The 14,436-nt window shown below is 53.6% G+C and overlaps 1 protein-coding gene across 4 annotated transcripts in view; it reads left to right on the forward strand.

The window, feature by feature from the left end:
• ATP2B2 (ATPase plasma membrane Ca2+ transporting 2) overlaps positions 1 to 14,436 on the forward strand; it is a 161,426-nt gene that overhangs the window by 43,447 nt on the left and 103,543 nt on the right. For 2 of the 4 annotated variants that reach the window (XM_007446330.1, XM_007446331.1), the window contains exon 1: positions 7,219 to 7,417. In XM_007446330.1, coding sequence (XP_007446392.1) covers positions 7,219 to 7,417 — 199 coding nt within the window. Of the gene's footprint in view, positions 1 to 6,912; positions 7,418 to 14,436 lie in introns of those variants that run through there. The other 2 variants (XM_007446332.1, XM_007446329.1) reach the window with 2 other exon arrangements.

The raw sequence follows: 14,436 nt of genomic DNA on the forward strand, positions 1-14,436 counted from the left end.
AGGGAAAGTTGGGCAGGGCAAGAAATGAGGCTGGGGAGGTGGCTGGGACATTTGACTGAAACCAGAGGACACTGTCCAGAGCAGCTGGTCCATCTTAGGCAGAGTCACCGTCCCCAGCCTTCTCACTGCATGTGCCCTCTCTTGCAGGCCAAAGTGAAGTCTCCCCCAACACTTTTCTGCCTCAGCTAAGCTTTCTTGCCTTGACATGCTGATGACTTTACTGTTTTTGCTTCATCGGAAAACTCCTTTTTAAAGGGAAGATTTCTAAACAAGGAGCACATAAAGGGTACAAATCTTGGAAGGCAGGCACTGCCATGCAGAGGCTGAGGGGGGCGGGCAGTGGGCAGTGGATGTCAGAGGCACCAGGTGAATTCTCATCAGCCTGTGACTCTCAGGTTCTAGGGCATTTCGCCTTCCTTAGGCCTCCAGCCAAGCAGGAGTTGGCTTGCAACTAGAATGGTGCTCTGCTGGGGATGGCAGGGCAGCAAGGAGGCTTGGGGAAGTGTGTGTGCCCTTAGAAGCAAGTATCCGGTGACGGGAGAATCCTTGAGGATGGCGCTAAAATGGCCCCTTAAGACTAAATATCTGTCCAATCCCCCTCTCACTTTATAGGACAGGAAACTGAGGCACAGGGAAGAAGGCATTGGTCCGAGGCCATACCGTGAGTTGGTGAAAGGCATTGGGACACAGAGGAAACACAGAGGCTTTGGACTCAAGCAGGCATATTTAAGCTATGCCAGGTCCCACCTGTATGGCATTGGCCATCTGTAACCCTCTGAGCCCCAGCTTTCTTGCCTGTAAACAGGGACAGTGATACTACACAGCCCATGGAAGCGTGTGCTAAGCAATCTCTATTAATAGTAGTGGTCAAGCCAAGATTGGGACTCAGCAGATCTGGTTCCCAGGCAAGTGCCATTTGGATTACATCCTCCCAAAATCTGAAGCAAAAGTTGTGCGGGAATCATTCAACTTGGTCTGCAGAGCCTGACCATGAGGTTTCGGGGGACCCTGTGTGGCAAAGTGAGCATAACTTCAACAGCTAGAAGGAGGGTCTGTGTACCTCCCTTGCTCTCTTCAGAATCCCAGTGCTTGGAGCAGGGCCTGAGATGCAGCCTTTTATTGGAGAGGTGGATGGATGGATGGATAGATGTATGTATGGATGGATGGATGGACAGGTGGATGGACAAATGGATGGATGGATGGATGGGTGAGTGGATGAGTGGGTATGTAAGACACCTAGAGGACCAGAAATGTGGGGTTTTTCCTACCATGTAACACTGGAAACTCCTTTGGAGAACAGGGGAAGTGGAGAAAGTTCACCCTGCTGGGCAGCTAAGGGCTGGGGACCTACCCTCCCTTGAGCCAGGCAGGAGAGGGAGAAGCTATGTGAGACACCCTGAGTGCCTAGCAGCCCACGCCCTGGCCCTGCTTCCGCCATCTGTGCCTTTGAGGCTGGTGCGTGGCTGCTTCTGTGGAATATATATATATATATATATATATATATATATATAAATTTTTTTTTTTTAGATTTTCCTTTTCTGGTTAACAGGATAGGAGTTTTCTAAAAATAGCACTAAACTCGCCTCTGAGGTATTCATTTTCAGTTCCCTTCCTCTTTCCCCGTTCTGTCTCCTTGACTGTGAGAATTCAAAGCCGAGACTGTCATTGTCAGCTTTGATGCACTCACACGCATACAGGCACACAGATCGTGGGGCTTGCACACTCAGAGGTGGGCATGGGCACACACATCTCTGGCTCACTCACACTCACAAGTACACACTCATCCTGATGTACTCCGGTAGACCTGCACTGCACATCTTGTCCTTCAGGGTCACCCAGAGTCAGTACACATCTGCTGACACACCACAGGTACCCTCTGACACACACATACACGGAACATTCCCTCCCCCAGAGAGGGGCGGCTAAGACAATGGCTACAACGCTTTGACCCTCCCAGTGAGGCTGAGGCAAGAAGAGCAGTTGTCCCTCTGCCCCCAGCTGCCTGGCTGAGGTCACCCGTTTCCCCGGTCAGCGCCGAGGAGGGTCCCCTCAGCTGGGGCGGGGCAGGGTGGGGACCACAGAAAGGCCAGAATTTGCATCCAGGAGAGGAAAGAAAATGTCCTGCCTGTGGGGATTAGTCAGTCAGGACCAGAGCAGAGGAGAGGCTAGCCCTGTAAGCTGTGCCTACAAACTGGGACCCTCCCCAGCCTTCCAAGCGGTGCTGGGAGCCTTGTGGGGATGGCACGGTTGGCCTGAGCCCCACGTTCAGGACAGTAGCGTGGAGGACAGCCTAGGTGAGCTGAGAGCAGAGGGAAGGAGCGAGTTAAGTTACCATCAGAAGAACAGTCCCTGTTGAACAAGTCTTGCGCTGCGCCAGGAACTGCTCTAAGCTCTAGCTCAGGTAGGCCTCGCAAAGCCCTGTGCGGGAGGGAGGCCCAGGGAGGGGCTAAGACCTTGCCCCCCCCACTCCACCCCCATCACAAAACTACCAAATGGCAGCATCAGGCCTCGTCATCAGGGGTCTCCAGACGGGACCTGTGTCCCCACGTCTGTCACTGGTGCCAGGGGCGATTCAAAGTAAAGGGTGACTTTATAAATACGTATTAAGATGGCATTTAAATTCCGCAGGTCTGAAAACAGGAGGATTCGGCATCCGAAAATTATTTTTAGCACGTAATTCATTTGCGATGTCCCATCCTTCAATTAGGATTTGAAAAGCTGATGGTTTAGGTTTTGGGGTGTTTTTTTTAAAACCTTCCTTCGAAAGATAGATTTCTTCTTTGTTAAATTAACTCCAAAAAAAAAAAAAAAAATCCATTGCTCCTTCCTCTGCCAGAGTCTCTCTTGGCAAAGACTTTTTATTAAGGTGCCCCAACCTATTCTTCAATCACTGAATGTAACAATACAGAGTCATTTAAATGCTAATAAGATGAAACCGAAATGCATAAACCCAATATTGTCAGAACATTCATTCTGGATTCTGAAGGAGCTGGCGCATCAGAGCCTGAAGGGACCCGAGAGAACACTAGTCCAATCTCTTCAGTTTCCACATGGGAAACTGAAGCCCAGGGAGGAAAGGGGCTTGGTCAAGGTCACACAGCAGGAGCTTGGAGAACAGGGAGGTGCTTTTCAGTGGGCTGTGACCCCAGTTGGCTGTGTGACCCCTAGTTGTGTTGCTCAACCTCTCTGGGCCCAGGGCTGGCTGCCCAGACATCTGCCCTGCCCAGGCACACGTCTTAGCTCGGGTTGCTATAACAGAATACCATAGGCCGTGTGGCTTAAACAACAGAAATTTATTTTTCATAGTGCTGGAGGTTGGGAAGTCCAAGATCAAGGTACCAGCAGATTCAGATCCTGGTGAGAACCCACTTCCTGGATTACAGATGGCCACCTTCTCACTGTCCTCACACGACCAAGGAAGATCATCTCTGTCATGTCTCTTTTTTATAAGAAGACTAATCCCATTTGTGAGGGTTCTACCCTCATGACCTAATTACCTCCCAAAGGCGCCACCTCCAAATATCATCACACTGGGGATTAGGGCTTCAACATATGAATTTGGGGCAGGGGGACACATTCAGTCCATAGCAGCCTGTGTGCCCATCAATTAGGACAGGGGTGACTGTCAGTGTGGCATTAAGAGCTGGCTACAAATGAACCTCATCTCAGCCTTGAGGGAGGTGCAGTTGTTAATAACAGGGTGCGTAGGTAGTAGGGAGGTTGGGGGAGGTGCAGAAGCCAGCACTGTAGAGTATCTGCTCCAGGCCAGGAGCCACACAGAGACCCACACATAAGAGCCTCAATGGGTCCTTACAGCAGCCTGTAAGACAGATGGGTCAACCTCACTGGGCAGATGAGGCCCAGAAAGGTTAGGTGACTTCTCCAAAGTCACACAGCCCATTTTCCTGAAGGGGAAAAAAACTCCCTACTCATGTTAAAAGGAAAAATCTTCTCTGATACCCTGGGCCAGGTCACATCTTCCTGCTCTGGACATGCAGAGCACCTGGGACCCCCTGTCATGGCAAACCCATCATATTATGGAGGTCACTCATCTAATTGTCTCTCTTCCCCCTTGTCAGCACAAAGTAGGTGCACACAACACAATTAATGAGTGGTTGGTTGGATGAATGGATGGATGGACATATGGGTAGATGGATGGATAGTTGGTTGAAGATCATTGTTCATCTTAACACAATAGTCATTAAAATCACCAGTAGCCCATTAACTCATCTCTGCTGTTGTCATCACAGATATAATTACTGCTAACGGGTCTCATAGCTCGTGCTGTCAGAGATGTAATTATCAGTGCCTATAAGACACGCCACAGGTAGCAGGAAGGCAGATAGAAAACAGCACCTTGGCATTACAGAGTCCCTTGTGGTTTTTGCAAAGCACTTTCATTCACATATGGCACTTCATTTAAGCATTGTAAGAACCCCATGAGGGAGATGCACCAGGGAAGGCAGCAAAGCATCCTGATTAATAAGAGTATGTCTCTGGATCCAGACTGCCTGAGTTCAAATCCCAGCTCTTCCACTCGCTAACTCTGTGACCTTGGGCAAGTGACTCCACCTCTCTTGGCCTCAGTTTCCTCATATGTTCTAGGGAATAACAAGACTACCTGTCTCATAAAGTGGTTGTATGGATTGCTCATAATCACAAGAATTAGTGCTTACCATGTGCTTGGCTCAATTCTTAGTATTTCGCATGTAATAATTCACTTAAGCCTCATAATACCTATTAAGTAGATACTATTACTCCCCCTCCCTTTGTTTAAGATAATGAAACTAAAGTTAATTGGCCTCCCAGTCTGTTGAGAGGTGGCAAAACTTGAACCCAGAGGCTGTGTCTTCTAGAGCACCTCCAGTTAACCTCCACGGCATCTCTACACACAGGCCTGCTTGGTCCCTGCCTCACCTGCTCCGCTCGGAGATATACCGTTGGGGTCAAAACTCACGGGTTATGGTGGTGGTGCATGCCCGGATGGCCAGGGACCCCGAGTGTTCCTGCAGGACTGCGGGTGGGAATCCCAAGCACACACTTTCTTTGGTGTCTCGTGTCTCTGTTTAAGGCATCAGGCCCATTTTAAGTTCTACTCGGTAAGATACCAGTTGGTCCCAGTGTGAAAATAAGGCTTCCTATTGCATCCTTGAGTGCAAGTGCCCTCCTGTGAGGTATGGCAGGCTTCTCCTGTGGCTCCAGCACCCACTGATCCACGCTGGGAAGCTCTGTACCCCGGGTGGAAACTCACTGGATTTGAACACGGCGGTTCACAATTAGTTCCCAGTAAACTGGGAAGTAGCTGGGGCACAGGGGAGAATGACTTATTTTACAGATGAAGAAACTGAGCCTCGGAAAAGTGAAGGGACTTGCCCAGGATCCCTCAGCCTGGGTTCAGGAGATCTCGGATTTGAACCCGGAGTGCTGTGATTTAGGATCCTGTGTTGTTCTTTAGAGAGAGGGGAGGGAGCGCCCCCTAGTGGCAGGGGAAAGAGCAACGGGCTGGCAGTCAGGAGATCCCAGCCCAGCTCTGCGCTCCGTCCACTCTTGCTCTGTGTGTCTCTGGACAAGTTCCTTTCCCTCTCTGAGCTTCAGCTTCCTCACTGGGAAAATGAGATTAACCCTAAATTACCTCCAGGTCTAAAACTCTGTGCAAGAGGAAAGGATTGTGAAGGAAAGAGATGGGGCAGGGGAGGGGGACACGAGGGAGGAGTTGGGGCTGGGGTGGGGCTCAGTCCCACCTTCCTGCCCCCACCTCTTCCCCCTCACTGTTCTGGGCCTAGGACGGCCAGCTTTCCGCAGCTGCTGGGCGGGGCCAGTCCCTGTGCCAGACCTAGCTGAGCTCAGCAGAGGCCCTTTGTCACCCAACGCTTGCCGGGGCCTTGGCCACCGGTGTTGGGTATCTGGGTGGATTGGGTTCTCTCCTGGCAGCTCCACAGATGCCACACTCCGGCAAGGGTGGCCAGGCAGGCAGGGAGTAGCCGGGGCTCCCTCCTCCTCCTGGGCTCCCTCAGGGACGTGGCAGCCGCGGTCCGTGGTTCCAGACCCTGGGGCCCCAAGGTGAGGGTTCTGTTGACCCCGGCTCATTCTGGGGGCCACAGTGACATCCTGGTGAATATGCATGAGATGGACCCTCTGGCGAGGCTGAGGCCCTCGATCAGTGTAGCTGTGGGCTGCGGGTGCAGGCAGGTTGCTTTCTGCCGTCCCCACGCCTGTGAGACTCGAGTCGGGAGAGCAGTGCGTTTCGGCAGATATAGGAGGCGTGGACAGGGGAAGCATCCGTGCTGGGGCATCTGGGAGCTGTTACTTGGGGGCAGAGGGTTAGGCCCCTGATTGTGTGGGCATGGCATGTGTGTACACAGGGTTGTGAACAGTGGTATTTTTGAGGGGAGGAGGTGGGGATGTTAAGATGATGCCTGTAAATGTGACTACGTGTGACAGTGTGCATGGTGGGGAGGGGGTGTCCGCCACCGTGTGTGTGAAGGGGGCCCTGTGTTGGTGTGTGTGTATGGCAGTGGGTGGGCCCTAAAAAAAGTAGGCAGGTGGGGTGTTGCACCCCAAGCGGCATGTCACAGGGTGTGTGTACACCGGGGTTCGTATCGCAAAGTCAGTGTGTCCATAGTGGACAATTAGGGGGTTAGCATGTGTTATGAGGGTACATCAGGCTATGCCGGGGGTGTGGTGTAGCATGGAGGGCCTAGTGGGTGTCAGTACGTTTGGATTTGCAGTGAGTGCCGGTGCACGATGGGGTATTGTACGAACATCCACGTCCAGGTATGTGTATGTGTGGTTGGTGTTATTTGGGGTGAGGGGGCGTGTGTGTAGCACCTGCAAGCCGGGCCTTCCCGGGTACCTGTCCCATGAGGCCTCCAGTGTCTGACCCCTGTCACCACTCTCTGCTTGCCCCTGCAGGAGCCACCACCCCTGACCATGTAGATGCCAGCTCCAGGGAGCAGCATGGGCCCCGCTGAATGGAGACTCCTGGGTCTACAGCCCTGAGCCCCTCCGGCCCCTGGACCTTGCCCCACGCCCGGGGACGCCCCTCAGAGCCCACCGCCACTGTCGCCAGCCCACCTCGGCTGCCCCCTGGAGTCAGCTGCCAGGAGCCACAGCCGTCCAGTGAGGTTGTGCTGAGGACAGCCACACGGAGCCATCGCCTGGCAGCCTCCTGTCCAGCACTGACCCTCGGACCCACCCCGAGCGGGGACTGCGGCAGACATGGGTGACATGACCAACAGTGACTTTTACTCCAAAAACCAAAGAAATGAGTCGAGCCATGGGGGCGAGTTTGGGTGCACGATGGAGGAGCTGCGCTCCCTCATGGAGCTGCGGGGCACCGAGGCCGTGGTCAAGATCAAGGAGACCTACGGGGACACTGACACCATCTGCCGGCGCCTCAAAACCTCACCTGTCGAAGGTAGGTGCACAAGGCTTAAACACGGGGTTTGAATTCGGGGGTCAGTCAGACCCTGGGGTCCCTTACCCAGGCCCCAGGGACCCCCTCGTCTGGGCTTGAGCATGGAACCAGTGAGCCAATTCCAGCTCCCCAGCCCCTGCTGCTGGGCTGCGTCATGTCCGACTCATCCAAATCTAGACTCTGACTGGGGATCCCTAGGTCTCTGGGGCAGCTGTGGAGCTGCTGGGAAGACAGGGCAGGCAGGGCAGGCTGTCACGGGAAAGGTGACAGATGCCCATGTGTGTCTTGCCCTGGAGCTGGGCATGGGGCTTTCTTACAACTGCCAAAGTGAGCAGGCCTGCGATCTCCAGACAGGGAAGGTTTCAGCTTTCTGGAGGGGACCAAAGCCATGTCATCTGCCACAAGGCGGAGAGGAAGAGCACCAGCCCAGCTTGGGCACCAGAGCTCAGAGTCTGGGTTCCATCCCCACGGTTACCTTCCCCTCACGAGGAAGAAGAAAACTTCCCTAAGTAAACCCCAAAAGCACAGGTGTGAGGTACTCTGTCCTGGCACTCCCAGTCCTGCAACTTTGTGCAGAGAAGCTGCACTGAGCCTCACTTTCTTCCTCTGGAAAATGGGGCCAATACCTACCTCACAGTGCCTGATGGAAGCCTGAGCATACAGTAGGTGCTCAATATGTGGCAGCCATTATTATTCTAAAGAGAGTGGATGACAATCCCTCCACCAGGTATAGACCACAACCTGGGAGACAGGCAGCATTTGAAGGCTCATCCCCACTGACAGACAAGAGATCTGAGGCTGCCTGTGGACCTAGCTGCTCAGCCAGGGCCCGACAGTCCATTGCTGTGCCGGCACACACTGTGCGCTGCGGCGCCAGCGGTCAGTGTCCCTCTCATCTGGGACCCTCCTCTCTTGGGTCAGGAGGAAAAGCTATGACTGGTCCTCCTTCCCAGACTCGCTGCTGTCTCTGACGTTTTGCCCTTCTCGCTGAGTCTGGGCAGAAGTTTAGAAACACCTTTTTCTTTTCTGATGTTGTTTGGGTATTTTTTGGCGGGGAGGGTGGAAATAGGGGAAGCGTCGTTTCTTCCCTGCGTGATTCTAGCTCAGGGCTTGAGAACAGACACGTGTGGCCCTGAGATGGGAGTGGGCTCAGCCTGGGGGGCTCCTGGGCCCCGGCCTCATGTAAACGTCAATCTGTGACAGAATGGCCCATGCTCACCTCCACCATCAGTTTGGCACACCTGACCTGCTAGGAGGCAGGGTTGTCCCAATGGTCTTTGCCTTTTGAATGGGACCAGGAGATTCTCTTGAGTCAGGAATTCTTAAGTGTCTCTGGACCCCAGACTCTGTGGAGAACCTGATGGAAGCTACGGCCCCTCCCCGAAGAATAGTCAACTGTGTGCAACAGTGTGGTTCACACTACCACCATGTTCGCAGAGCCCCTCAAAGCCAGGCCCTGGACCCCAGGTTAAGAAATCTACCCTCCCCTCCCACCTGACAGGCTCGGGGACCTGGGAAATCGAGTGGCTCATGGCCACGCTCCAGCTGAGGACAGCAGGTGTGCACCTGAGGGCAGGAATCCTGTCCTGCTCCTCTCTGAACATCCAGCACCCAGCCTGGTGCCTGGCACAGAGGAGGGTGGGCAACTGACCCATAAAACCCTGAGATGTGGCCACTGAGTCCCCAGTCCACAGAGAGAAGCTCTCAGATGGCTGAGCAGCCAGAACAGCAGATAATCCAGACCAAGTGCAGCGAGGACCCCAGGGATCGAGGAGAAACGAGATGGGTGGGCAGTGGGGGTTAGGGAAGGCTACCTGGAGGAGGAGGTGTTTGAACTTGGCTATGGAGGGAAGAGAAGGGAAAGCGTGTGATGTGGCACAGAGCCACATTTCTTAGATAGAATTCCCCAGACTGCTGATCTGCTGCAAGAAGTTACATGAAAAGAAAAATAAAGGAGACTTTGTTTTCTCATCTGTAAAATGGAAACGATAATGACAGCTCTGACTGTTGCTCTGCTGCCTGTCAGCTGTGTGCCTTTGAGGCTTTTGTCTGACCTCTCTGGGCCTTGGTTTTCTAATATTTCATGAGCATCAAGTGAGGTCTCTCATGGGAAACGTCCCTGAGAAGGAGGAAAGCCCACAGTAGGATTAACCAGAGCCCCTGCTGCATTGATCCCCTGAAGGATTTCCCAGGGTGCAGACGGAGCTGAAAGAGGTTTGGGGAAGGACAGAGGAGCATAATGCTACTCTTGGACTTGGACTTGGACAACTTGGATTCAAATCCCAGCTGTGTCATTTAACAGCTGTGTCATTCTGGGCAAGTTACTCAGCCTCTCTGTGCCTTAGTTTCCTCATCCGAAAAATGGGATAACAATAGTAACTACCTCATAGGGTTGTGGTGAGGCTAAAGTGAAGCAGCTTAGTACCCTGCCTACCAGGCACATGGACAGCACTGCGTGTTAGAATTCAACCCCAGAGACTAAACGCCTCCATTTCCCCATCAGTAACATGGGTTTTGAACATTGAGCTCAGGCCAAGTTCCCGGCATAGAAGTCCTCAGTCAACATCAGCTTTTGTTGTTTCCAGTATGATTATCACTACTCTGGAAGAAGCAGTCACGTTCTCCGGAAACGGTGAAATCTGACTCTTCTGGGACACTGGCCAGTGTCCGAGCTGATGCTACACGTTTTACTAGGCTGTTCTGCATCCTTATCACCCACATTCCTGGCAGCAGATGGTGTTACCCATTTCACAGATGGGAAGCATGAGGGCTCAAGGTCACCACCATGGCTCACATCAGCTCAGACTTCGAACACAGCTGTGTCAGACACTACGGCCAGGTGTGCCCTCAGCCCCCAGCCACACGCGTGTACCTAGGAACAGTCCTGCGAAGGTGCCTTCTGTCTGCCAAGGGTCTGAGGAGGGTGGAGCCACCAGGGCACTTTTCATTTTCCCTCTCATGCTCAGCATTTGTCCTGCCCTGTTTAGCCCTCTTCTGACTCAGAGAAATGCTTGGCCTCCAGCCCCAGCCCCCAACTTCAAAGCCCTGTGGTCTGGAGCTGTCCCAGCTCCAACCTGTCCCAGGGTCCCAGGTTGGCCATTCCCGACACCCACTGCCCTAGTCTGCGGACGTCAGCAGGGAGCAGCCTCTGAGTCACACTCCCAGAAACTGCTCCAGGCCACGCATAAATTAGCCTTCCTGTTCACATCCAGCTAATTTTAGGCAAAAAGATCTCTGCAAGTGATAGAGGGGATCTGAAGCCATAGAAATCAACTCCCACCCGGGGCACCACCTGCTGCCCGCACAGGCCATGAACTCAGCGCCCATGGTCTGGCAGTGTTGGATATTTCACTGGGCCATTGAGTGCCATTGCTTTCCTCTCCCACTGCTGGTTCTCTTCCATCCTGGTAATGCCCCTCCCTTCGTGCCCTCCACTGCTCCCTTGTTTTCATACCTGTCCAGCCTAGGACAGTAGAGCCCCTGAGACCCAGGTTTGAATCCTGACTGGCTTACTCTTCAAGGGACACTGGGAGAGTTCAGTGAATCCTCTCTGAGCCTCAGTTGTCTTATCTGTAAAATGGGCATAATAACACTACCTACCTCACAGGATGATGTGAGAAATAAATCAGGTCATCCACATGAAGGGCCTAGCACTGTGTGGCAGTCCCTAGACACTTACAAAATGATGTTCGTTATCATTGTTATTATTATACCCAAGTATCTCTTTTTAAAAAAAAAAAAATCATGATCTGGCCCCATCCCTGTACAAAAATTAGGCAATTAAATAAGATGGTGCCCAACGAAGGGTCAGTGTGCTATCAGAGGAGGCTTCCCAGAGGAGGTGGCTTCGCATTGTCTGGAAAGATGGGTAGTGGGTGTTGGGGTGGCCCGTGAGCCCTGAGGCAGGAGCTGATTGTCATTCTCCACTGTGTCCCAGCACCTGCTGCAGTGCCTGGGGCTCAGAAAGCATCAGCAGAATGAAGGAAGGGAGGGAGAAGGAAGAGGTGGGGTGCTCAGCGTTCCTCTCTGTGCAGTATGGAAGGCTGCAGTGTGGGGACAGGACACAGGACACCCTGCGTCACCCAGAGAACACTTAGCTTCGGCTCCCGGGAGCCCGGAGTGGCAGTGCCCTGAGCCAGTCACTCGGCATGCGTGGCTCTCGTCCTTCACTCCTGACCCTGCACCACCACCTGTCAGCAGGGGCAGCTCAAGAGGCCCTGCTGGGCGCTCCCTGCATTGCATATTTCATGGTGGGGGAGAAAGGGGACAAAGAAGACAGGGCAGCCGCAGGGTAGGGTGGGAACCGGATACATCGGAGTGTTGTGAAATGGAACCTCCAGTTAATTTTGTATGAATCCTATGGCCTGCCCGAGTCGGGGAGAGAGAGGGGCTGAGGGAGGACAGGAGAGCAGATCGTGGGAGATGGTACCCCATGTGGCATGAACACGATGATGAACGAGACACCCCTCAGACCTGGCAGGGCCCACATTGCGCAGAGCCACCATTGCGCAGGCACGGGGCGGGGCGGGGAGGGACACGAAGGCAGCAAAGGGGGTCTCCTGTTTGTCACTATGATGCTCTGTTTCTCTGTGTGCTCCGTCTCCCCAGGTATCTCTGGAGCCCTGAGAGGTCAACAGGGAAAGTGAGGCAGACACAGCTGTAGCAGTGTCCCAGGAAGGGTGGAGCTGGGGGCCACTCAGACACAGGGTCCATGCAGGGAATTCATACCTGGCCAGAGATGAGGGAGGACGCCTCCCCCCACCAGCCCCTCCCCACCGCCGTCTTCTTGTGAAGCAGCCCAGGACGCTGTCGGGGGCGAGGCCTGGAGGAGCAAAGCCCCTGCAGGTATTTAAGAGGCCGAGGTAACCAACCACCTTCTCAAATACATGCAGGGGTGGAGGAGGGCCAGGCGTGAAGGCTGGGGAGGCTTCCCAGCCTTGCCTCTGTCACTAAGTACGTTCATGACCTCAGGCAAGATATTTAGACTGATAACTTCAGCTTTTTTCTCTGTAAAATGGGAATTGTGCTGCTTTGCTCTCTGCCGTTTGGAGGTAGTGAGTTGAAAGTGCTTTGAAGGTTTTCTACCAAACAATCATCACCATTTCTATCTATTAGGATTCTATTCGATAGAAACCCATCTCAAACTGGCTTATGCAAAAAGGGGATTTTCTGGCTTGTGCACCTGAGAAGTCCAGGGATCGTTCTGGCCTCAGGCATGGCTGGATCCAGGGCCGCCAGCGCTGAGAAGGGCTGTGTCCGTCCCTCTCCTGCTCTCTTCCACCTCCACCGTCCTCTGTATTGGCTTCATTCTCCGGCAGGCCTTCACCCCGTGAGGCCCCCAGCAGCCAAAGGCACCTCTTTCTCAGGGTTTCCCCCCTACTGGGTCACCTGGAGCCACTCTTGAACTAATCCCTGTGGCCAGAGGATGGAATAGGCTGACAGGCCAGACCAGGTCACCCAAGAGGGGTGTGGTCCTACTGTGTGCGGGGGAGGTATGGAGGAAGAGCAGGCATGCTGCATGCCCTTGAGGATGGGGAGAAAGGAGAGAATTGCGGAGGCAGGATTCAGGAGCACCAAATCTGGAGTGATCGTAATGACACTGTTAATAATTACACCAGGGAAGCAGGCAGAAGCTGGGTCCGTCCGGGTGAATGGGGGTCTGCAACTAGTGTCCCAGCAGTGAAGGGGCCGACTCTGTGTCATGGTCAAGTCCTGGCTCCATTCTTATCCAGCTGTGGAACATTGGGCCAGTTATCTAACCTCTGTGTGCCTCAGTTTCCTCATCTGTGCCATGAGATTATAACAGTGCCTCTTTCACAGGGTCGCTGTGAGGATCACAGTAACACGTGTCAAGCGCTGAGTGCATGGCAGGTGCTGTCTCAGTGTCAGCTGGGGACTCTGGGTGACTTGAAGGGACATGTTGGGTTTAAATTAGTGGAGAAGAAAGAGGCAGCTTATCAGGGCAGATAATGGGCTTAAGCAACACGTGTGAGTCTATGGGTTTCAAAACATGAGCGCCGTGTTTGATTTGCAAGGCTCATATTCCCTCCCCAACCCCCAGCACCACCGGGAAAAATAAATCCCTTAGAAGCACAGCTTTCTGCGAAAGTCGGATGAATCACGTGTAGACGCTTTCCAGAATGCCACCTGCACATCTTTCTGAATCATCAATAAAATAAACCCACGTGTTGATTGATACGTGCTCTCCATCTTCCCAGGCTGGGGCAGCGGAGTCTGTGCCGGGCAAATGGTTCTGCAGGCCTGGGGAGAATGCAGAACAGTTAGAGAAAGGGCCTGACCTGCCACCGACAGGGGGCTCCTGGGGGGTTCCAGCAGGACTAGAGGGACTGCACCTTCCTTGACCGATGCTGCTTGGCTTGGTCAGTGCTTCATCATCAGGCACCCAGAGCGGGCATGGACGATATGGGCTGGGGGGAGCATTTCAGGTAGGCCTCTCACTAAGTGGACCCACCATCCACAAAGCCTGCATCCCAAAGCCACCTAGTGGCTGTAACAGACTGTGAGCACTGACTTGAGTTCCAGCTCTACCCTCGGGGCCCTTGAGCAAGTCACTCCATCCCTCTGAGCCTCAGTTTCCCCATCTGTAAATGGTATGATAAGAATACCCACCTGCCAGAACCAATGGATACAGGTGTTCAAGATTGTCCCAGTTTTTCCCCCTGTTTCTGTCATACTGAGCGGAGATGTAAGCTGACACATATTCACTCATTGAACAAATGTGTGTTGTGCACCTGCTATGCACGGGCTTGGGCCACATTGTTCCTCTGGATTCCGTATGCTCCTCAGGCGGTATCTGTGTGATGTGGCTGAACATGGGACAGGTGGGAGGCTGGGACAGGGCAGCCTTCCAGCACACTCCCTCTTGGTCCAGGGTCCAGGATGGTGGAGCCCCTTCCTGACCCCCTTCTGCTCCAGAGCTCCCTAAAGATTCCCTGGAAAGCGGTGGGGGGGGGGGGGGGGGGCCGAGCTGGGTTGTAAATCCCCCGGCCCTGAAGGCC

This window comes from Lipotes vexillifer, unplaced genomic scaffold, assembly GCF_000442215.2.
Source record: "Lipotes vexillifer unplaced genomic scaffold, Lipotes_vexillifer_v1.1 scaffold3384, whole genome shotgun sequence".
NCBI classification, from domain to species: Eukaryota; Metazoa; Chordata; class Mammalia; order Artiodactyla; family Lipotidae; genus Lipotes; species Lipotes vexillifer.